The sequence below is a fragment of the Papaver somniferum genome, chromosome 9 (assembly GCF_003573695.1).
Source record: "Papaver somniferum cultivar HN1 chromosome 9, ASM357369v1, whole genome shotgun sequence".
In the NCBI taxonomy this organism is placed as follows: Eukaryota; Viridiplantae; Streptophyta; class Magnoliopsida; order Ranunculales; family Papaveraceae; genus Papaver; species Papaver somniferum.
The window spans coordinates 31,426,154-31,449,504 of NC_039366.1; the positions used below are offsets into that span (position 1 = coordinate 31,426,154).

The 23,351-nt window shown below is 36.3% G+C and overlaps 2 protein-coding genes and 1 non-coding gene across 3 annotated transcripts; 2 read left to right on the forward strand and 1 right to left on the reverse strand.

Moving 5' to 3' along the window:
• Positions 1-11,596: 11,596 nt before the first annotated feature.
• Positions 11,597-11,699, reverse strand: LOC113314508. Its single transcript, XR_003342448.1, has one exon. It is a non-coding gene; the product is annotated as a U6 spliceosomal RNA (small nuclear RNA).
• A 3,115-nt stretch (positions 11,700-14,814) lies between these two features.
• LOC113307839 (exopolygalacturonase clone GBGE184-like) lies at positions 14,815-15,993 on the forward strand. The gene is made up of 2 exons (XM_026556299.1): positions 14,815-15,350; positions 15,432-15,993. Exons 1-2 carry the CDS (start codon positions 14,871-14,873, stop codon positions 15,735-15,737), a joined length of 786 nt encoding a protein of 261 aa, XP_026412084.1. The 5' UTR covers positions 14,815-14,870; the 3' UTR covers positions 15,738-15,993.
• A 535-nt stretch (positions 15,994-16,528) lies between these two features.
• On the forward strand, positions 16,529-18,046 carry LOC113313858 (EP1-like glycoprotein 2). Its single transcript, XM_026562642.1, has one exon. It carries the CDS (start codon positions 16,579-16,581, stop codon positions 17,926-17,928), a length of 1,350 nt encoding a protein of 449 aa, XP_026418427.1. The 5' UTR covers positions 16,529-16,578; the 3' UTR covers positions 17,929-18,046.
• Positions 18,047-23,351: the final 5,305 nt, after the last annotated feature.

Consider the following 23,351-nt stretch of genomic DNA (forward strand, 5'->3'; position numbering starts at 1 on the left):
AACAGTGAACAGAAAGACAAATTTAGAAATCGGTTCCATCGGCCAATTTCCTAGATGGGTTGATTGCCATCATACTGTCATTTTTCTTGAGAATTTGATAAAGACTATGGTAATGACTTTCTTGAGAGTTTGATGAAGTCTATGGTAATGATTTATGAGTATTTTCCATTGCCCCCAACCGAGATTTTGCTGCGTACACGTTTTTCATAAACTTTGGAATAAGTAGTTGGTAAACATATATGAAAAAAATCATTTGTTGAGGACGACGCAAGGAAAAAATCATTTGGTGGAATAAAATACCCTTATCCAACTATTTTAGTTAATACCTAATTTATCCTTGATTAATTAGTATTCATTCAATTGATTAACAAATGTTTAATCTTGTTATTTCAGAAATTAACTAATGTTAGTGATTACCAAACATGAATTTTTTGTAAAATCATGAAGCAAGAATTGGTCGATGTTTATGATATCGTAGGCCAATTCTGGTTGATGTTCATCATTCATGAAGAAACCCAGAACTGATCGATGCTAATTACTACGTAGACAAATTATAGCTTCAAAAGCAAACAAAAATAAAAAAATTTAACCAGAATTGGTCGATATGAACCTTCACATCAACCGATTATCTAAACATATTCATACTCATTTTCAAATCGAGTGTGAAGTCATACTCATTTTCAGTTCGAGTATAAAATCACAATCATTTTCAAATTGGGTGTAAAAATAAGAGCTCTAAAAATAATCATACTCATTTTCAATCCGGATATAAAATTGTTTTCGTTTCAAGTAAAATTTTATACTCGAACCGTACATTACTCGGCTTTACAATGAGTATGATTTCATAATCATTCTACGATCGAGTATTAATTGAAAAAAAAATGGGTTAACCTGCAGAATCAATTTTCATAAGAAACCAAAGGCTATATAATAGGTTTATGTGATCATTCACATAATCAATTCCAGCGAAAAAAGATATAGAAAACTTGGTATTTCTTCCATACCATAATCGGGCGATATGGACATGAACATCAACCGATTCTGGTTAAACTTTTTAACCAGAAAACACATACAAAATAATCGGTTGACGTGGTGATGAACATAAACCGATTATTATAGGAATCGACCAATATGGACATGGACGTCGACCGATTATGGTCAAACACATAAACCCAAGATTATTTATAATTTTCAATTTTGAATATATAAATCAATCACAAGTATTTCTAAGAGTAATGGGTTGCAATCGATGATGTTTAGTTTGATGAAATTTCCTTTAAAACGATTTATGTAGTTAGAATCGATTGGTGAAATTAGGTTTCAATTTTAGTTTGTGAGGAAAATGATTTGAATGAGTTTTAGTTTTGATAGGATTTGAATAAGTTTAAAATCTAAAAGGATAACGCTTAGAATTAAACTTTAATAGTGAGGACAACTTAGTCCTTTTACTTAGTTTAGACACCCCTTATCCCCTTTAGTGTAGGTGGATGAAGAAAATGATAGGCCTCAAACTAGGAAGGTACTTTTATTCCGTAAGAATCACAACAAAGCAGGGATTGAAGCACGACTGAAAATCTAGATGGGCTGAAATAATACCATATGGGGCGAAAAAAATTTCTTCAAATAATACACACCAAAAATAATTTTTAGATGACGGTTAGAAACTTGTGCTGAAGCGCCTCCAGTTCAGTCACTGATAACAAGATATAAAAAAGTTTGTTACAGGGTTATCGACACCAATTAAAAATCTCATTTAATCATATATATTTTGGATGTAAATACTAACAAGCATAATCTGTTTATACGGATTAGTCCAGTAGGGTAAGCAAATGCGAAAAAATTTCCATTCTCACCCCATAATAGAGTGAGAAAAGTGGCAAATTGGACGTGCAAAGCTCGAATCTGAGCATTTTCCCATGTCGTCACAAGTTGAGTCTATCGATATCAACTTGAGATAAGAGGTTGAATCTTATCCGATCGGCCATGGCTAGGTCGATGATTGGCTCAAGTTGAGATGATCGCCCTGAGATTGGCCGATAAAGGCCAGTTCATCCAACGACTTTAATTTTTTTATATATAAAATTAAATATTTTACTTCCGACATCACATCTTCTACACCCATCTTAAACAAAAAATTTCTAATCTCAAAATTTTCTTTGTGAGCCTAAATCATAAGAAAAAAAAATCCAAAAAAAATGGCTAGTTTATCACAAACACAAAATGCTCCAGCAGAAAATGCTTCATCATAAAAAGTTTGCGGTCCAAAGTAGTCGGGATGAAGATAAAGTTATTTGCACTTATGTTGTTTTTACACTTATCAATGGTATTCAACAACATAACGCGCTTTGAGAAAATATTTTTAAGCAATTTAGTCAGGAAACTGGGAATCCAAAAAATCGTGATGTTGCTGGGTTATAAGGTCATTTTAATACAATCAACAAAGACATGAACAATTGGGTAGCTTTGATGATGCAAATGAATCGTTGCAGAATGAACGATAAAACTGAAGTTGATGTGGTAAGTCGTATTTGAATTTTTTTAAATGATATTCAAAATGTGTTGTTTTTGTTATAGTAACTAATTTATAAAATTTTCAAATTGCAGCAACGAAAACTCGAGATGAATGGCGAAAAAAAAGAAATACGAGTTCTCAAACACAAAGCTTGATTCCATATCCTTAGAAAGATGAACATATATAACCTTGATTTGTTAACAGGATATCAAGTACCAAAGGAAATTTTTTTTATAAATAAACTCAACAGTGTGTGTGTCTTTATTCTTCACCAGAAACAAACTCAAACCCCTTAACAAAACACTGGTGGATACCAGTATGGTAATTCTAACCTTAATGTTAATGACTATGTTGATAGATGGGATAAACTGGATGTCAAAAAAGCAAAAAGCAACAAAATGATAGCTCAAGATACCGCACAATAATCAACTTCAGAATTCAACATTCAAGACTTTTTGAAAAAGAACAAAAAAATGATACTATTAAAATAACAGAATGTAAGAAAATAGTTGCAGATATGAGGAAAGATCGTAAGACGATTGAATTTTTTTCTTGAGAAGAATCCTGGGAATAGATACGTCAAGGATGAATTCTGCACAACTACGTACGAGTCTGGCAAGCTAAATTTGATGAAATTTAGGCAGCGAAGGCACGACCTGCAACACCAAGGAGTAGTTGACATTGATTCTGATCAGGAAGATTCCTTAGATGAGGATGTCATTGATGATATTACACTGGTTTAGTTATTAGTGTTAATTTGGATGTAACAGTTAGTTCGTTTTCTTTTCGATGTAATAGTTAGTTTTAATTTCAATGTAAATCTTTGTTTGAATTTTATTAATGTTTTATTCAAATGTAATACTTAAAATTCCTGTCTCAAGAAATGATTGTTCATTATACACAAATTAAATTATATCAAAAAAACAAAATGATTGAAATAATAACTAAAAAGAAAGAAAAAAAAACTAAACCCTAAGGGTTTCTTCTTCTGAATTCAGATATATTGTACGCAGTGAGATCATCCTTTAGTCTTACATATAAACCTGTTCTTTGTATTCTCTCTTCTACCACTTTATACTTTCATGCGGATATTTCTTGGCGTGGTTGAACATCACGCCTCAAATCTATATCTGGATAACTTGTCCAATTGGTATCCCATCGGCTTTTCTTGATTACAATATTTTGAAAAATGATGCAGGTGAGAATAACCCTATTCATTTTAAATGGTTTAAATGAAGGAAATGGTACACAAATTATGTGGAACCTCCTCTTCAAAATTCAAAATGTTCGTTTCGACATCCTTCGTACATCCAGTATGCTTCTTATTAAGGTAACTTCTATCATGGTTCTCCTCGTGTTCGGGTATCTGGATAAATTTTGTTGCCATAAAATACCCATGTTATAGTTATTACTGTTGACGGTGAAATTTGCAATCGAAGCATTTCCATACTTCAGTTCTCAAACAAAGACGATTCATGCAAAATATTGATGCCCTTATTTGGATCCAAAAGTCCATAAAAAGCATGACATATCCAACAATCATAAGAAACTGCCACTTGTAGAACAACAATTGGTTTGTGTAATGGCCCTTATATATTGACCTTTCCAAGCATAAGGACATTCATGCCATACCCAATGCATGAAATCAAGGCTATCCAGTATTCCAGGAAATCCCCTCTTCACATTTTTCCTGAATAGTCGTTCCATATCATCTAGCGTTGGTTGTCGTGATAAACGTGGAATAATATAATTGATTACGGTTTCACAAAACATATTGAGATTTTCGTATGCAGTTATTTTTACCATATGAATGTACTCATCACATACATCCGCTAGACACCCATAAGATAGAATCGATTTTTTGTTCAAGAATATGCACTGTATGTTTCGTGCATCAAATTGATCGTTGAAATTAGGTTTACCCGGCAAAGATCTCCAATAGTGTGGCACACAAATACGACGTCAAAAATTCTCATCAGAGGACACACGTCCATCATCTATTGGTGTCCTTCCTCTAGAAATCTCCTCTTATATCTTCTTGTCAATACTGCTCCTCATTCTGGAGCTCACGACATTTGGCATGTGTATAATTGTATCATGGATTTGTGATCATTCACCGATCCTCTGATTCTTCATCCATTTGATCCAACTACTGCATAAACATTTGTTGTTGTTGGAGAACAATTAACACATCTGTATGTGTTTCCGCATTTTCCAAATTTGGGTAAAAAATTATTTTAAAAGATTGAAAATAAATAATATATTAGAAAAATCAGACAAATTTTTATGTAAATATAAAATAGATAGCAGTTGTGTGTGTTAATAATTAGAAGGGAGGAGATTATATAGTAAAAGAGAAATACAACTGTTACATAACGGTTAGAAATGTAGCCTTTGCCAGCCAACCTTTGGCCAAGCGACTTTAGCTGAACCGATTGATGACTCAAGTTGAACCAAGAACTTGAGACGATCGACCATGGTTAAATTGATCGATTCAATCATGGCCAGAGAAAATTTTCTCCTCTATCCAAACCTGGGTTTGCCATCATTTTTTGATTGTCCACATGGGCAATCAAATATACAGTTTTACCAGTCTCAACTGGATTTGCTCTTCATTTTTTTTTTCGTTATCATGTAACATTTTTCTTTTCATGAAAAAATATAGGTTACATGGATGTTTACAAGGTAATTAAGAACATCATAAAACAAGAAAATTAAAATCCAAAGACAAACAAAGATACAAATTACAAATAAATCACGAAGAGAAAGAGCGATGAACTGCAATAGTATCCAAATTTTTTTAGAGAGGAGGAAGGATTGTGTTTAAACCGGAATAAAATCCGATCGTTTAAAGCCCCGTTTTGAATTGTTTTTTTTAACCAAAACACTTTGTAACAAACTTTTGCCAAAAACTGTGTTTGGTAAAAAAAGTTCTAAGTGCTTTTGGAGAGAAGCACTTTCATTTTAGGACTGTTTTTAAAAGCTACTCTGCACTAGCTTCTAAAAACTGGAAAAATAGAAGTTGTGGACCCACATAATTTGATTTAATTGATTCTTTATTTTAACCTTGTATTTTATTATAAAAACAAGTTTTACCCTTGAATATTGTACACTTATCATTATACTTCTAACTTCTATTTTATTTTATAATAATAAATAATAATTATAATATAATAATATTTTTTTAAGCGAACATAATCATAATTTTTTTTATTAAAATATATTACAAGTAAAAGTTTAATTATTATAATTAAAGTGTATTTAAAACTAATTTTTGAAAAATGTATATTTTCGTCAATAACTTCATCACCAGCGCTTTAAAATACAAGTTTACCAAACAAAAATTACAGTTTGTTAATTTCACAGTGCTTTTTAAATTAAACGTCATGTCGATTTATTTCTACAGCACATCACAGCAACGCACAACACATCACAACAAAAAAACACTTTTCTAAAACTCACAACAATGCCAAACTAGCCTTAAAATAGTTGTCTTCTTTAAAATGAGATGCTTCCGAAATAGAGAAGTAATTTGCTCTAACCATTGTTTGAGACGAACCCGGATGCGCTAAATCTCTTGGATTGAAGATGAAATCGAAGCGCCGCCGAGTTGAATCATTGATGTTCTTAAATAATCCAAAATAACAAACCACATACCAACCAAAATTCCTAAAAGTAGTCGCTTTGGAAACAAAGATAGAATCACCATAAAGATGAAGGCAAATTGCACAAAAGCGAAGATATAATCGCTTCAGTGGAGAAGAAAAATGTCAAACGACATTAAAATCAAACCTAAATTAAAATCCTACACTAAAAACTAATACTAAAGCAAATAAAACAAACTCTTTCCTCACATCTAGTCCAAAACGGACCAAATCTAAGCGAAGGGATGGAGGCTACTTGAAGAGTGTTTATCTTTTTTTCTTTTTTAAAAGAGAAGAGAGAGAAGATCCGAAAAATCAAGGCTGTTAATGGGGGTGCCATGATTAGTGGGGATGTACCAAGCCAAGACAAAAACAATTTTGTCTTATATGAAAATTTGTTGTCTTATTATAATTTTGGTACACCCCACTTATTTTGGCACCCCTATTAGGAACGTTGCGGAAAATATGTGCAAAATATTTTTTGTTACTAAATTAAGAGTCATCTTAATTTAGTCACACTGTGATCTTTCCCCTTGACTACCAACATTTACGTTTGACTATGGTCAACAGTGGGCTCGTGATAGCACTCCGGCTAGCTGACTGATCTACATGTTCTTGGAGGTGAGATATGTCTTTATTTATTTTTGAGAGACATCCTACCCGGTGAACAGGGCATTGGACACCCATGTGGGATTGGTAGCTAGCAGCATAGAAGCGTTTTCGGCTGCCTTCTGTACGGGGGGTTGAATTCCAATCCAGCAAATTCATCACTCCCTTGACAACCGGGCTATTTTTCGTCATGTTCCAATAATATCACGAATATCACAATGGTGGAACCCATATCCCACGTGATTATAGAGATACTCATCTTATCCGTTCACAATCAAATCCATCAATCTACTGCACGGTCACATCACGCTTTCATGTTGGCTGGGGGTGGGAATGTACTTTCTCTTTCATCTTTTTTATAATAAGATCTTGATTAAGTTAAAAGGACTCGGGTCCATCAAAGCTATTGATGGTTCACATTTCATTCCCTACGTAACATGGAGAAGAGGGGAGGGGGATTCTGAATCTGATGCTGCGTACCATGTTCCCAAAATATGGGCACCAAAAAATTCTTATTCAAATCCGTTGTTAACCATACTATTGTGTACTTGCTTCATCTGAGTCTCAGATCATGGTGGTCGGATCAAGATTATGGGATTTCAAAAAGCTCCATATGGATGATTATAGAAATAATACAAAAGATAAAGTAAAAATGTGGTGATTGCCTACGGTGTGTTTTCTTTAAAAAAAAAAAAAAAAAAAGCAAATAGCTTCAGAGAATCAGAATCAATTAAAATAGGAAAATTGCCTATGGTGAGTTAATTGATAAAATAGCTGATTTCAGAATCAATTAAACTACAGAAGAATTAGGAAATTGCAATAATATACTTCAGAAAAGGAAGAAAGAAATTACCATAATTAGTTACCGAAATAAGACGATATACATGTAGGAGCAACCCAATTTCGTAAAGAAAAAGACTTAATAATATATCCTGGGTGAGGTATGATTTCTCCTCCGATTCCATCATTTCTGAATTTTTTCAAGCTTGGCAATTCTTTTATAGGTTTCTCTAGAGCTAAGGTATAGGATGTTCCGGTGGATTTTTATTCACCATTTTTCTTCCAGAAAAACAGATTTTGTAATTATTTTTACTTTCTTTTTTTATGCATCTCTAGTTTACTCCAATGTCCTCTAACATTACCCTTGTGCTACAAAATCAAAATTTCTAAAGAGCATGTAAAATATCTAGGTATTTGGTTAATCCTAATTTTTTCTTAATTCCGAAGTATTTATGAAATTCATCAACCAAAAAAACGTGGATGTAAAATTCAATAACGGATGAACTAGTTATCATACTAAACATGCATGGAGGCCCACTCATATGTTACCCATATTCATGTTTTTTTTTATGTGAGTCAATTTCAAGTTTTATCACCGTATTAGATGAGCATTGGACAGGTGGACACGGATTTGATGCTACCCGCTTACGATCCATTCAAATGGCGGATTTGAAATTTGTATCCGCATACGGTCCCACGCCTGCCAGAATTGAAATATGGGAGTGGAAGGATCGCCGGAACGGATGTGAATAGGCTGGCGGATTTGAAGAGTCTTAACATAGCGAATGAAGAACTGAAACAACCAATTTTAGATTTTGATCAAATCAATTGTCAACACCGGATTGATAAAATTTCACTATTCTTTTGTCGCATCGCATCGTTCGATCTTATTTTTTTCACTAGATTTTAGTGAGAGAAAGAACATTAGATTTCTTTCTTTTTAATCGTCCTTCCTTCGAACACATCATGTTAAAAATTACCTTAATCCATAGTTAATTGAAGATATAAGATTTCAATCAAATAATCTATATTAAACTAACTACTCTCTCTATTTCAAAATTTCTGTTTTTTGTACTATTTTCGTTGGTTCCAAAATTATGTCATATTTCTGTTTATAGTCGTACTTTTTCAATAAACTCTCAAATGTATCCTTATTTTATTTTAATTATAAATATGTTTTTAATAAGATCTTGTTTAAAATCATTAAAACTATTTATCTCAATAGGAAACAATGTGATTAATATTTTTGTATTTTTTTTTTATCTTTGTATCTTTTTAAAAACAATTATGGTAAATAAATAAGGGTATTTAGGAAATCCTATAGTCCTCATAATATTTGTAATTTGAGCAGACTAAAATTTTGAAATGGATGGAGTATTAATTTAGCCGTATATAATATGGACCTTTCGACCAAAATAAAATCGCTTAACAAGATTCAAAAATTTGAAGCTGAGGATGATGTTGCTCTTCATATGCATAACAAATTACTTCACTTGTTTCCCAGTAATACTAACGTGTAATATAGCCGGATGTAATAACGATCATTTCGAAGAGGTGTTATTCGGATTAACGAAGCAAGAACAAAAACAAATACTAAGTGGATTGCTTAGGGAATCATTACTCACCCAACACTCTTTAAACTAGCATATTCGACTACCTAAGTTATGTAAACAGATGCATATGTGATACTAAGCTGTCAGTCCGAGTTTAAATTGTGAAAAGAATTTTAAAGTTGTTAGCTGATTTCAGGAATCGATTAAATTACACTGGAAAATTACCATAAATGGTTACCAAATAAATTAAATTAGACAGCCGACAAATTTATGAACAAACCTTATTTATAAAAACCCAATTTCGTAAAGAGAAAGCATCTACAATTTGAATACCGATAATCCCCTTGAACGAAGTGAGTTAAGATTTCTTTTCTGTTTCCATCAATTCTTGGTTTCTGGATCATTAAACAAATTCATTCTCTCCTAAGCTAAGATATAAAATATTCTTATGAATATTTATTTTATATTTATCTTCCAAGAAAACATGTTTAATAATCATTTTTATTCTCTTTTTTATACATCTCTAGTTTACTCCAATGTCTTTCACCCTTACCCTTGTGCTATGAAACTAGAAATTTCTAAAGAGCATATAAATTATCTGTGTACCTGGTTATTCCCATTCTTCTCTTAATTCCAAAGTATTTATATGAATGAAATTCATCACCCAAAAAAACATGAATGTAAAATTCACTAACAGATGAACCAGTTATCATACTGAACATGCTTGGAGGCCCACTCATATATTAGGCGTGTTCATGTTTTTTATATAAGCCAACTTAAAGTTTTATCACGGTACTAAGGTATGAGCAGTGAATGGATGGACGCAGATTCGATGCTACCCGTATATAATCCATTCAAATGGTGGATTTGATTTTTTTATCCGCATACGATCCTACACGTACCAGAATTGGAAGCATGGCCATACTAGCAAGTAATATAGTGGTAATATAAATCGTTCATACGAGGTGTTATTCGGACGAATGAAGCAAGAATAAAAGAAATTATTAAGGAGATTGCTTAGGGAATCCTTGGCAGTCACCAACCAAATACTCTTCAAACTAGCATATTCAACTATCTTTTGTTAATCGCACATATCAACAATCCGAGGTGTTATTCGCATGAACGAAGCAAGAACAAAAACAAATATTAAGTAGATTGCTTAGGGAATCCTTCACGGTCACCAACACTCTTCAAACTAGCATATTCAACTATGTTTTGTTAATCACACATATAAACAATCTTAGGATAAAAAGCTACTTATCCCAAAATTCTCAGTATATCACCGAACAATAATTATACTCTACTACAGAATTCCACGCGCCAAATTACCAATTGGGATGTATAATAGGGTAGTCATGTAGAAAGGAAAAAGAAAATCAAAAAAGTTTGGACCATTTAACAAACCACTTATCCCCAAATTCCCGATATATCACCGAATAATAAGTATACTCGACTAATTGGGACATATAACAGGGTAATCATGTAGAAAGAAAAAAAAAAGAGAAAAAAAAGATCAAAAACAGGGTAATCATGTAGAAAAAAGAAAAAAAAAGAAAAAAAAGATCAGAAAAATTTGGACCATTTGGGATGTATAATAGGGTAGTCATGTAGAAAGGAAAAAAAATCAAAAAAGTTTGGACCATTTAACAAACCACTTAACCCCAAATTCCCGATATATCACCGAATAATAAGTATACTCGACTAATTGGGACATATACAGGGTAATCATGTAGAAAGAAAAAAAAAAGAAAAAAAAATCAAAAACAGGGTAATCATGTAGAAAGAAAAAAAAAAAAAAAAAAAAGATCAGAAAAATTTGGACCATTTGGGATGTATAATAGGGTAGTCATGTAGAAAGGAAAAAAAAATCAAAAAAGTTTGGACCATTTAACAAACCACTTAACCCCAAATTCCCGATATATCACCGAATAATAAGTATACTCGACTAATTGGGACATATACAGGGTAATCATGTAGAAAGAAAAAAAAAGAAAAAAAAGATCAAAAACAGGGTAATCATGTAGAAAAAAAAAAAAAAAGAAAAAAAGATCAGAAAAATTTGGACCATTTGGGATGTATAATAGGGTAGTCATGTAGAAAGGAAAAAAAAAATCAAAAAAGTTTGGACCATTTAACAAACCACTTAACCCCAAATTCCCGATATATCACCGAATAATAAGTATACTCGACTAATTGGGACATATACAGGGTAATCATAAAAAAAGATCAGAAAAATTTGGACCATTTGGGATGTATAATAGGGTAGTCATGTAGAAAGGAAAAAAAAAATCAAAAAAGTTTGGACCATTTAACAAACCACTTAACCCCAAATTCCCGATATATCACCGAATAATAAGTATACTCGACTAATTGGGACATATACAGGGTAATCATGTAGAAAGAAAAAAAAGATCAAAAAAATTCCCGATATATCACCGAATAATAAGTATACTCGACTAATTGGGACATATACAGGGTAATCATGTAGAAAGAAAAAAAAGATCAAAGACCATTTCTCGATTTGTGCGTGTCATCCTTGCGCAGGGGCCATGCTAATCTTCTCTGTATCGTTCCAATTTTATCGGATGTCCCCGAAGGGACAAGCTTAATTGGCAGCTGATGTTATTTAAAGACCCTTCTGTTCTGTCAAATGAGCAATGTGGGACTAAACCAGAGGCCAATCTTATATAAGTTGCCATCTCTTGGACCTGGACCTCAAAGGTTCGAGGCTCGGTGATGTCAACTCATGAATTTTCTTTTCATATAATAAAAAAAAGCTAGTTACAGCTGAACTTTGTTGATCTCTGGTGTTTTGGTCTGCGGAAAACAACAATGAACAAAACCACGGAGACCCTAAAAAAACGAGATTTTGATTTTGATTTGATAAACCCTAATAAAACCCATAACTAGGTTGAGGTTTATTGGATGCCAATTTCTCAGGAGAAGATGGTAAGTTCCAATTCACTCATTCCTTTTAGTTATTCATTTGCCCTGATTTCATCTCTAGCTATGGATAGATTTGAGAGCTAATTGATTTAATCTTCCTTGGAAATTTATTGATAAACCCATAGGTTTGTTTAATTGATTCTAGTATTAAACTGAACTTGATTACCAGAAATGTTTTGGGGAATGGTCAGTTCTTGTTGCAATGAAATGAAACAGTGCAAAAAGATGAAAAGTTTAGAGGTTTTATGAGTTCATTGATTGCATTTTCTAAGGGGACTTAATCAGTTCTTGTGTTTAATTCTAATATGTTAAACTGAATTTGATTATGTTTTCGCATGTATACTGGCTATGTGTGTGTTTTATTTTAAGCACTTGCACTCAAAATGTTTGAGGGAAAAATTATTAATAAAATTGGTTTGATTGTATTAAATCTGATCCGTATCTGTGGAGGATCGATGCTAGGTTACGGTGTATAATGTTAGCCCCTTACATCAAATAGAACTTATGGGTATGAGCTTGCTATGGTGTATTCAGCTCTCTCTCCAGAATGTTGATGAACTTCATTTTGAGGAAACTAGGTGCAAGAAATTATCTACATTAGCTACGGCTGAGTTTCAGTGGTGCATGAAGCCATTAGGGGGGATTTTACTTCCGTGTCCTTCAAATCGAGCAAAAATTATGGAATAGTTTTTACTGGCAGGAGTTAAGGTTTTATGAACTCAACCCCTGAAATGTGTACTTTTTAGTGATCAAGCAAGAGAAAACTTAGATGCTAATAACAAGAGATAAGTCAAAACCTTCAGATTCCATGATATTGCTGGCTATCTATGTACACTTTTTTAGAGGTTTTTTTTTCCATGGTATCTTTTTTTGGTTGGAGTCATTGCAGCGGCTGCTGCTCTTGCTGGTAGATATGGTGTTCAAGCTGGCTGTCTATGTACGCTTATCTAGAGGGTTTTTCTCCATGGTATCTTTTTTTGGTTGGATGTTGTCTTACGAGTCATTTTCTTCTTCTTTTTGGTCCTTTTGATGTAGGAACAGACTACACCATCATTGCAGGACTTACTGTAGCTGCTGCTGCTCTTGCTGGTAGATATGGTGTTCAAGCTTGACACACATTCAAAACACGACCACCAACAGCTCGAATTCGAAAATTCTAAAATGGTGGTTTTGAACCTGACAATGACCGAGAGTGAAGTAGCTCTTATTCTTGACCTCAGGTAAACACCATATTAAACTCTAACTGCCGCTAGCTCTCCCTAACAGTACTAAAATTCGTAGTTGACTAACACATGTCAACGACCCAAACTCAAAATTAGACAAACTTATGGCCAATTACCTTTACCATGCCAAAACTTACGACCCAAACACAAAATAACTCAATTTAGTTCAAATGGACAAAGCCTCCTGATTTTTAGTTTTTAAAGTCTGCAAAAATATGTGGATCCGCTGTTTTCAACTTATTCCTCTTCTGCTTCTAGAGAAGGTTGTTGAGGAGGAGGAAGGGACCTTTCAATTCGGACTTCTTACATTAATTTTAGCCGGTGCTGGAGCTAACCTTCTGTCGTGGTTGGTTCTCCCAAGAAATGCAGTTTCTCTTGGAGCATCTGGTGCTGTGTTCTGTCTATTCTCTATTAGTGTTCTCGTGGTAAGGCTAATCAAATCTTCTGCCACCTATCAAAGTTCTTGTAAGAATGAGAATTTTGAGCTACTTAGTTTTATCTTAACTACTAGTGATGTTTTCTTGCAGATGTATTGGGCTGGAGAAAGATCCTTGAAATTCTTATACTGGGCCTAGTTGTTATCGAGAAGGTAAGCCTGTTGTTTTTACTGCAAAATGATTATAGAAGCTCACCTATAGATGGAATAATCCTTTTGACATCAAATAACATTGATATGTTGATATCAGAAGAGTTATATGGAAGCTATTATAATTACTCTAGCTTCCACAAATCTCTTACTTTGGATAAAAACCTTTTATGCCTGATGGTGAATGGCAAAAAACTGTGCAGTTTCATCTCTGGAGTGCATAACAGAACTATGAGCACACACCTCTAAGCCGTTGGATTTGATTTGCACTAATGTGGATCTGTGTAATTGCAAATCTAAATACTCATGGTGGACTAGTCAATGCTGTCTGAAAATCTGTTTGGATAAGATAACTCACTACTACTATGTGTAAGAACAAATCCTATAGGAAGTAGGGTACTACTTCAAAATGAAGTAGTGTACCCAGGAACACCTAATTTACCCCAAACTAATTTGGGCACTACTTCAAGGGAAGTAGTGTCCAAAAGTCCTCACTAAGCAGCGCAGCTTTAGCCAAAAAGACTATCCCTCCTTATTTCTTGGGCAAAACACTCATTCACTTCCATTTTACTAAAACACGCTATCCATGGTCCTTGTTCTAGCAACAAGTATTCTATATTCAATTATGGATAAATTTTTTGGTGCATGTGTGGTTGAACTCGGGTCATTAGTATCATGACTAAATAATTTTACCGTTCTACCACAACAATATCAGTGGAAGAGAGACTTTTGTATAATTAGGAACCCAAATTTAGCTAAATTTGGACATGGTTAAAATAACTAGGGCTAATGTTAGGAGGTGATACCCATAGTTGGAAAATAACTAACTGTTTCCATTTATAGATTCAATGTGATAATTATAGATAGATTATGTAACAAAAATGTGATATTTATAGGTGGTTCATTGTTAACTGAAAACAAAAATGAGAATATTTAAACAAAGATCAGTTTATTTTATTTTTTTGTGAGTTCTTCTTTATATTTCTTTGATAATAATTCTCGGGTTGCAGGGTCAGGATGGCCAACGTTGGAATGAATGCTGCGGTGATTCTCTTGTTTTTACCTTTAGTGTTTTCTAACGTGGCCGACGCCGCTAGTTTACGAATTAATGGTGGCATTCCTACCGTTTTTGACGTTTTAAAATTCGGTGCTGTGCCTAATGGTCGTGACGATTGTTCCGAGGCTTTTGTGCAAGCATGGAATGCCGCATGCCACCATCCAGGAGGCAACGCTAAACTTGTTGTCCCACCAGGAAACTATAAACTTCTCCCGGCTGTATTCCAGGGGCCATGCACTAGCGAACAGATTGTTGTTGAGGTGCAAGGAATTGTTACAGGATCAGATCAGGTAAGTGATTACGAGGAAAGCCAATGGGTCCTGTTCGAAAACATAAATGGTTTGCTTGTTACCGGCGGAGGAACTTTTGATGGTAGCGGTAGAAAAACATGGAAATACAATGACTGTGCCTCGAATCCCGATTGCCAGCCTCTCGCTGCTGTAAGTATAGTATATAGCACAAATTCATACTAAACTGTATTATTTTCGCCGAAATTTAATGCTCTCTTTTTTTCTTCGCAGGGTTTGAAATTCATGAACGTAACCAAGGGCATTGTTAAACAAGTCACTTCTCTCAACCCACAAGGATATCATATGGCACTCGAAAGATGCGATGATATTGAGATAGATGGCATGCACCTTAATGCCCCAAAGACTAGCCCTAACACTGATGGAATTCATATCAGTGCATCAAACAACGTCAGGGTTTCCGAAAGCACTATTGCAACTGGTGGCAATTGCATCTCTGTTGACCAGGGTTCCACCAATGTGCCTGTCCCCAAAGTGACCTGTGGCCCAAAGGTTCTCACTGCATTTACCCAGATGTAATCATGAACGATGTCAAGAGTCAAGACCCCAATCATCATTGGATTTGTGTGTTTTATCTTTGTAGACTTAACAGCCTTGAAAAGTGGAGCGATGTTCACTTCGTAAACGTTCATGGAACCTCAGTTTCAAATTACATTGATTTATGTGTTTAATTTTTGTTACATGGAACGTCAGTTTCAAATGTTGGTGTAAATATCAGTGATTTCTCGACCTGTGACCATTTTTCTCATAAGTGGCAATCTTGTGAACTTCATTCTGATCTTGTACTACAGAAAATTCACACTCCAATCATCAAACCAAAATTTTACTCTCTAAACTTGTCGAATTATTAGTAATTCGAATAGCTTAAGGTGCATGCTGATGGTGCACTAGTCTTATCTCTGGAAGTCAATACCAGGCACCAGCCGTGTCATGTTCCAGTGGGCTGCCTGAAAATCTGTATGGATAAGATAACTCCCGATTAGTATATTGCATTACACTATTTCTAATGCACACCAACATTGACCCAAAATTGATTGTTTTAGACTTCCTTTTTTTTTTAAATTGCTATACTGCTTCATTTTACACAAAATGGAGACCAAACCAGCAAAAATCAAGTAGCAGGGATGACACTTTATTTCTTTTCGTAGACAACCAACAACCAGTATTCAATTTTGGGAAGTCAATCATTTTTGTCTCTACTTTGAAATTTCAGATTCAAACACTATCCACTTGATGTAATTAGATAGATATGCCTCATGTCCTATCAATACCATCACCATTTACCAACAAGTCTATAAATAAAACTTTCCATAATCAACATTTCACACTTCATACACTTTGAGCCTTCTTTCCAAATCTCATGGCTCCTTCAATTCATATGCATTTCCTTCTATTCTCCGCTATCCTCCTATGCTCTAGTGTTCTAGTTCAATCTCAAGTTCCCAAAAACCAAACATTTCAGTTCATAAATCAAGGCGACTTCAGCGAGTATATAGTTGAATATGATGCAAATCACCGTATTGTAAGAACAGAAGAGGATACATTTTTTATTTATCCATTTCGTCTGTGTTTCTATAACACTACTCCTAATGCATTCATTCTTGCACTGCGAGCTGGTATCCCAAACGATGAAGACTTAATGCGTTGGGTATGGGATGCTAACCGGAACGATCCTGTTCGCGAGAACGCTACTCTAACTTTCGGCCGCAATGGTAATCTAGTACTAGCTGATGTTGATGGTCGGGTGGTTTGGCAAACCAATACTGCCAACAAAGGTGTTACTGGTATTTCCTTGCAGCCTAATGGGAATCTAGTACTTCAGGATAAGAATGGGAGGTTTGTATGGCAGAGTTTCGATTATCCGGTTGATACCCTCTTAGTAGGTCAATCTCTTAAGCTCAACGGTGGGAAAAAACAACTCGTTAGTCGTACATCGGATGTGAATGGTCGAGATGGTCCTTACAGTATTGTGATTGACAAGAAAGGCTTCACAATGTATCTAAAAACTGCAGGCAAATCTCTACAATATGGAGGTTGGGAAGGTCAAGGCCTTTTGAATGTATCTTTTGATGCAGTCCCCGAAGATCAGAGTATTACTTCTTATGAGTTAACACTGGCTTTTGGTGAACAACAACAGCTAAGCACCCCTACTAGGCATTTACTTCAATCAAGACCAGTAGGTAATTCAAGAGGGATTATACTTAAGAAACTCAACTACAATGCAACTTATTCCTTCTTCAGGTTAGAATCAGATGGAAACATCAAAGTATTCACTTACTATACAAATACATCTTACTTAAAATGGGATCAAACTTATGCATTCTTTGGAGATGATGTGAGGGAGTGTGGGTTGCCATCAAAATGCGGTTCATTTGGGTTCTGTGATAAGAGGATGTGCATTGCTTGTCCTAGTCCCAAGGGTTTATTAGGTTGGAGTGAGAGTTGCAAACCTCCTGCAGCGCCTTCATGTAATACTGGTGGTGCCGCGCCGAAATATTACAAGATTGCCGGTGTCCAACATTTTTCGAGTCCATATGACGAAGGACAAGGACCAATGAAGGTGACTGATTGCAGGGATAAGTGTAACAAAGATTGCAAATGTGCTGGTTTCTTTTACAGGGGAGAATCCTCCAAGTGTTTCACTGTTCCTGTGCTTGGTACTCTTATCAAGGATGTCAACACTTCCCATGTTGGCTATATCAAGTACTAGTAGAAGAATTGGAATATATCTTCTTTTTGTATTGTATAATAATCAAATTATGTGAGGCATAATCTTATTGTGTAATCAATTTCATAATTTAATCATCAAATCAAGAAATCTTTCAACAGATTGTATAAATTGAATTTAACCAGCCTGAAACCACTAAAAAATGGGTCGGAGAAAATTAAACAAGTTCAGAAAAAAGTACATACAATTAAACAACCTTTTGTGGTGCCACTAAATTCCCTTTGTGCTATTTAATATTTTGCTATACTTCTCTTCTTATTTCTTTACGGATTAATGGTTGCTGATGGGTCTTGGGTTGTTCCCAAATCCATATAAGGCTAACTCCTATGGGCAAGATTGAGCTGCTAGATTGGCCAAAAAGTGTTGCAATTCAAAAAAAAAATGCGGTCTAAAAGTTAATACTAGTGCTTGCTAGTTCACTCTCCTAGCATGTGCTCGCAGTTCAATTAGCACCGAGATTGAAACGTTGAATGATTCAGCGCTGAAAAAGTGACATAAACGCTGAACCATACAACGCCCAAAATAAATTTCTTGCTACCAAACAAATAAAATAAAGTTGTGCTATAAGTGAGGGGACAACTGACAGGGTACGAAGTACGAACAACAAATATGTTCACTGTGTCATTTCTACTCACTCTTATCTTCTTATGGATTTTTATAATGTGGAAGAGAGATAGACAAACACGTGGAAGAGTGATGGAGAAAGAGGAAAAAATGTGATGGAGAGAGAGAGGAAAGGAAAAAGTATAATGGAGAGAGAAACATATTGCGCTGTTTCATTCAACGCCTAGCGCTGTTCTATTCAGCATTTAGCTGCTAGATTAGCCATACCATAGGACTTAGGAGGTTTCCCCAGCTGAAGTGGATTGCTAATCTAGCTGCTAGATTAGAAGACCATAGGACTTAGCCTAAGGCAAAACATTCACAAGCATTGGAATAGTACACCCTCAACCAATTTGATACCCATATTAGCAATTTTGGTGGAACACAACGGAGTGCTTAGCTTTTGGGAACATATGTGGAGTGAATAGGGACATCTTACTAAGATTGCTCTTTGTTAATACCTAAAATTTGTTTATATGATAAACAATGTACTGTTGAAGTACTTTCTTTAGGTTCGAGGATCAAACTCGTACAAAACGAGTCTAAACCAAGACAATGGATGTTCACATTTTTCTTTGGTTACAAGGAGAGAAGATGGGTTGATCTTAGGGGAGGGAAAGCAGAGAAAGTTGAGAAATCACAGTGGTGATGAATTGCGTGTGTGTAAGGTTGTCGAGCTATGGAAGAAGTAGAGCTTGATAATGATAAGCTTGTTCTCTCTTTTAAATAGACAAAGAAGTCTATTTATAGTTGTAAGGGTCGCACATTGTTTCCTCGTAAGTAGTGGAGTTAGTGAAGGGATGAAGAAATGGAGATCATGGATGCAATGGTAAAGTTATGCCCATTATGCTATGGAAGTTTCTAGAAGCTTGTAAACCATTACTCCATTATCTCTTTAACTGCTCTTAACCGTCTCCACTACTTGTCACTTTCTCATCATGGGGTGTTATCACGCCGCATGTCGCTGTAAACCACCAGACCAATATCCATGAAGAATTCCCCCATGCAACATGTTTTGATTTCTTATAGGAATTAATGTTGTCATGGAATCTCTCTTGTCTTGACTAGGTTATAGCCACAATATATTTTGACTGAGTATTCAGCCTAAGCTAGCAGACCTAGTAGAAGTGGCATAGCTTGAAGGGACAACTCATATCCAAGGTCTGTGTGAATAATAAGAAGTTTTCTGTAAGATAGCATTGTTAGCAGGCTCATGACAACGTAGCATGGCCATGGCGCATTTGTGGCATATTTATGGCATGCGCTAGCCACAATATAATGCGCGTAAGTGCTATTATAATATCCATGGCCTGGAAGGCGCGAATAAGTTATCCCGGGACGCAGCCAACTTGATTTTGGCACGCTAGCCATGGCCTGGGAGGCTCAGCCAAGTTGGCTTGGGACGCTGGCTTTGGCCTGGAAGGCTTGAGATGTTGGCCAAGGTGGCGCGGGACACCGGACAATGTTGTCTTGGGATGTTCGGTGGTGCTGGAAATCAACCAATGTTGTCATGGGACGTTGGCCAATGGCCTGAGAGGCTGACTAAGCTGCCTTGGGGCGTTTGGTGGCGCGATACACCGAGTAATGTTTACTTGGGACGTTTGGTGGCGTGGGATATCATCCAATTTGTCTTGGGACATTGACCAGTGAACTGGGAGGCTGGAGAAGTTGCCTTAGGACGTTGTCCAATGGTCCAGGACGCTGGCCAAGTTTCCATGGGACGTTTGGTGGTGCGGGACACCGACCAATATGTCCTTGGACGTTTGGTGGCGCGGGACACCGGCCAAGTTGGTAGCTAGCCAATATGGCGTAAGGCGTCTAAGTTGGTAGCTAGCCAAGTTGTGGAGTGGGACGACCAAGTTAGTAGATAGCCAATGTGGCGTAAGACGACCAAGTTGGTAGCTAGCCAAGTTGTGACTGGGGACGACCAAGTTGATAGTTAGCCAATGTGGGGTGGGACGACCAAGTTGCTAGCTAACCAAGTTGTGGCGCGGGACGTCCAAGTTGGCATATTTCCAATATGGCATAAAACGACCAAGTTGATTGCTAGTCAAGTTGTAGCGCGATACGACCAAGTTGCTAGCTAGCCAAGTTGTGGTGCAGGACAGCCAGGTTGGGAGTCTAGCCAATGTGGCGCGGGACGACCAAGTAGATATCTAGCCAAGTTGTGTCGTAGGATGGCCAAGTTGGTAGCTCGCTATGACCAGCCCGGCAAGTAAGCACAATGATTGTGCGTTACCGTGTTGCAGGCCAAGTCAGTGTTCAGCCATAAAGACACAATGCAAAGCCATAATTCGGTATATTGTATAGACTGTCAAGTGCTAAGAATGGCATAACCCCGTAGGTCTAGTGAAGCGCAAAGGTAGCGTTGCATTGTAAAGACATTTGTTTAAGTAATGAAGCTTATTGGCCAACACAATGAGACTTCATTGAGGAAAAGGCAAGACGAGGCCAAAGTGACAGATGCAACATGCGAGGTTGGCATTAAGGCATATTTATGGAATTGAGTTGGCCTAAACTCAAGGATAATGCAAAAAGGTAGAATATGCCAAGAGTTAGTCTATGACATTAGTTCAAAGCTGGACAAAGCTTGGACAATGCAAAAAAGCTAGTAATGCAAGAGTGACATTGCTATTGTCAAGCGAATTGGTTAAGTGTAGCATATGACGCATGGACAACCAGAATGAGCTTAAAGAGTTGGCCTTGATGATTAGAGCACAAGGATTGTACGTGTATTAGCTTAGAGTGATAAGCATGCATGGACAAGATGGATGAGAATTGGAGCGAGACAGAATTTAGTAAAGCACAACAGTGGTGCAATACGGCTCAAGTGATGGTTAGGAGTTGGTTACGGGCTTCACAAGCATGCCAATGATGCGAGACGAAGTATAATGGTTATAAAGGGAGTTTATAAGAGTGGGAGAAGGTTTCTAACTACATTGGAACAATTGTTGGACGATGGCGCCAGTTTAAAGAGAAACTGACCAGTTATCACAGTTAGTGGTGGTTATGGGACTGCTGCATGAGACAGATGGTTGTCCCTTGCGTGTGCAACGGTTGTGCACAGTTTTGGCTAAGTAAAGATGTTGTATACTATGGAATGGAAAATTCGGCAGGCTTACATAGGAGAGTGTGAGACTCAAAATAGGAGAGTTTTTGTAAGGCTAAGGCTTGGTTCAAAGTGAACAAGTCTGTGTAAGTCCTTAGTGGGCAAGTTTTGTATTTCTTAACTTTGATGCAATGAAAGAAGTTGATTGTGTCATGTTCTAAGTGTTCTTGGTAGACTGATTGTGTTTGGATATGTTTGGAAATGTTTGAATGCATTATGGGGTGCATTTGAGAAGTTAAGTAAAGAGAAAGAAGGTTAAAGACTTCCGCTGAAGAACTGTTGAGTTGGGTGTTTGCATTGGTGCAAACTTATAAGGCTGAAGTGCAGGTGGGTGAATCTTGATTCACAGAACCATTGTGCTTCCGGGTTACACTTTCGCAGAAATTTGTCTAAAGCATTTGAAGGTGTGACAGTTCGGGTATCAGAGCCAGGTTTGGTACACAGTTCAAGTGTATTTGTTGGATACTACGATGATATTTATTTCTCTCTTAAGATATTTTCCTGTGAACAAGTAAGTAGTGCATTGTATTCAGAAAGTTTGCATTAGAAATGATTTCTAATGGCATGATGATCGACGAAGAACTACCGGGTACGTTTGATCAACTAGAGGAGTATGATGATCTTGGCAGTATGACCATTGACTTGGGTACTGATGGCCTTGATATCCCTCTTGTTTCTGAAAATAAGGGCAGGCTATATTTACTTGAAGGAAAGATATCAGATTGGTTTAAAGAATTTGACGAAAGGGTAGGTGCAGTCGAAGACAAGGTGTCTGATATGCAACCTTGTTAAATTACGAAACCAATGCTGAAGTGACTGAATTGAAGGGGCAATTCAGTGATATGAAGACCATACTAACATGCCATGCGAAGAAAATGTCAGATGAGATGACATGCCTTCGCAAGTTAATCAGTGATGGCATGTTTGCAGGGGCAAACGTGAATGGAGAAAGCTCTAATTGAGTCTCCGAGCCAAGAGTGTACGTTGGTTCCAGAAATGCTAGAGAAATTGAGAATTTCTTGTATGACATTGAGGCATACTTTGAGACGAATGAAACTGGGGAAAGACAAAAGGTAACTCTCGCAGGAAATTACCTTGGTGGTGATGCAAAGGTTTGGTGGAGAACTATGCTGCAAGAAGATGAAGCTGCTGGTTATGCCAATCTTATGTCATGGAATGACATGAAAGATGGACTGAGATGTCAGTTCTGGCCAAGCAATGGTTTTTGGTCCGCAAGAGAGAGTTTGCGTATGCTAAAAATGACGGGTACACCACAGGCCTATGCTGAAAGCTTCCTTACATTGGTGCAATAAGTACGTGGCATGAGTGAAGAAGATCAGATGTTCCAATTTCTGAGTGGCGCGAGCCCGTTGGTCATTGCTGAACTCAAGAGGCGCAAAATTCAGAGTATTTAGATGGCTATTCAAGCGGTAAGGGAGCTTACCAGTTGCGCAAAAACTGAAGATGTGCAAAGCTGTGAAGGTAAGTCCAAAGGATAGGAAAAATCTATAGGCAGTAAGCGTAAGCATGGGCCAAAGAAAGATGAATTATTCCCTTCAGCCCGGAAGTATAGGGGATGTTTCATTTGCAAAGGTTTACACTTCGCTAGAAGTTGTCTACTCAAGGCGCAACACAATACATCAGTTGGGGATGACTATGGGAGTCATTCTAGCAAGACTCGTGAAGGCCGAAG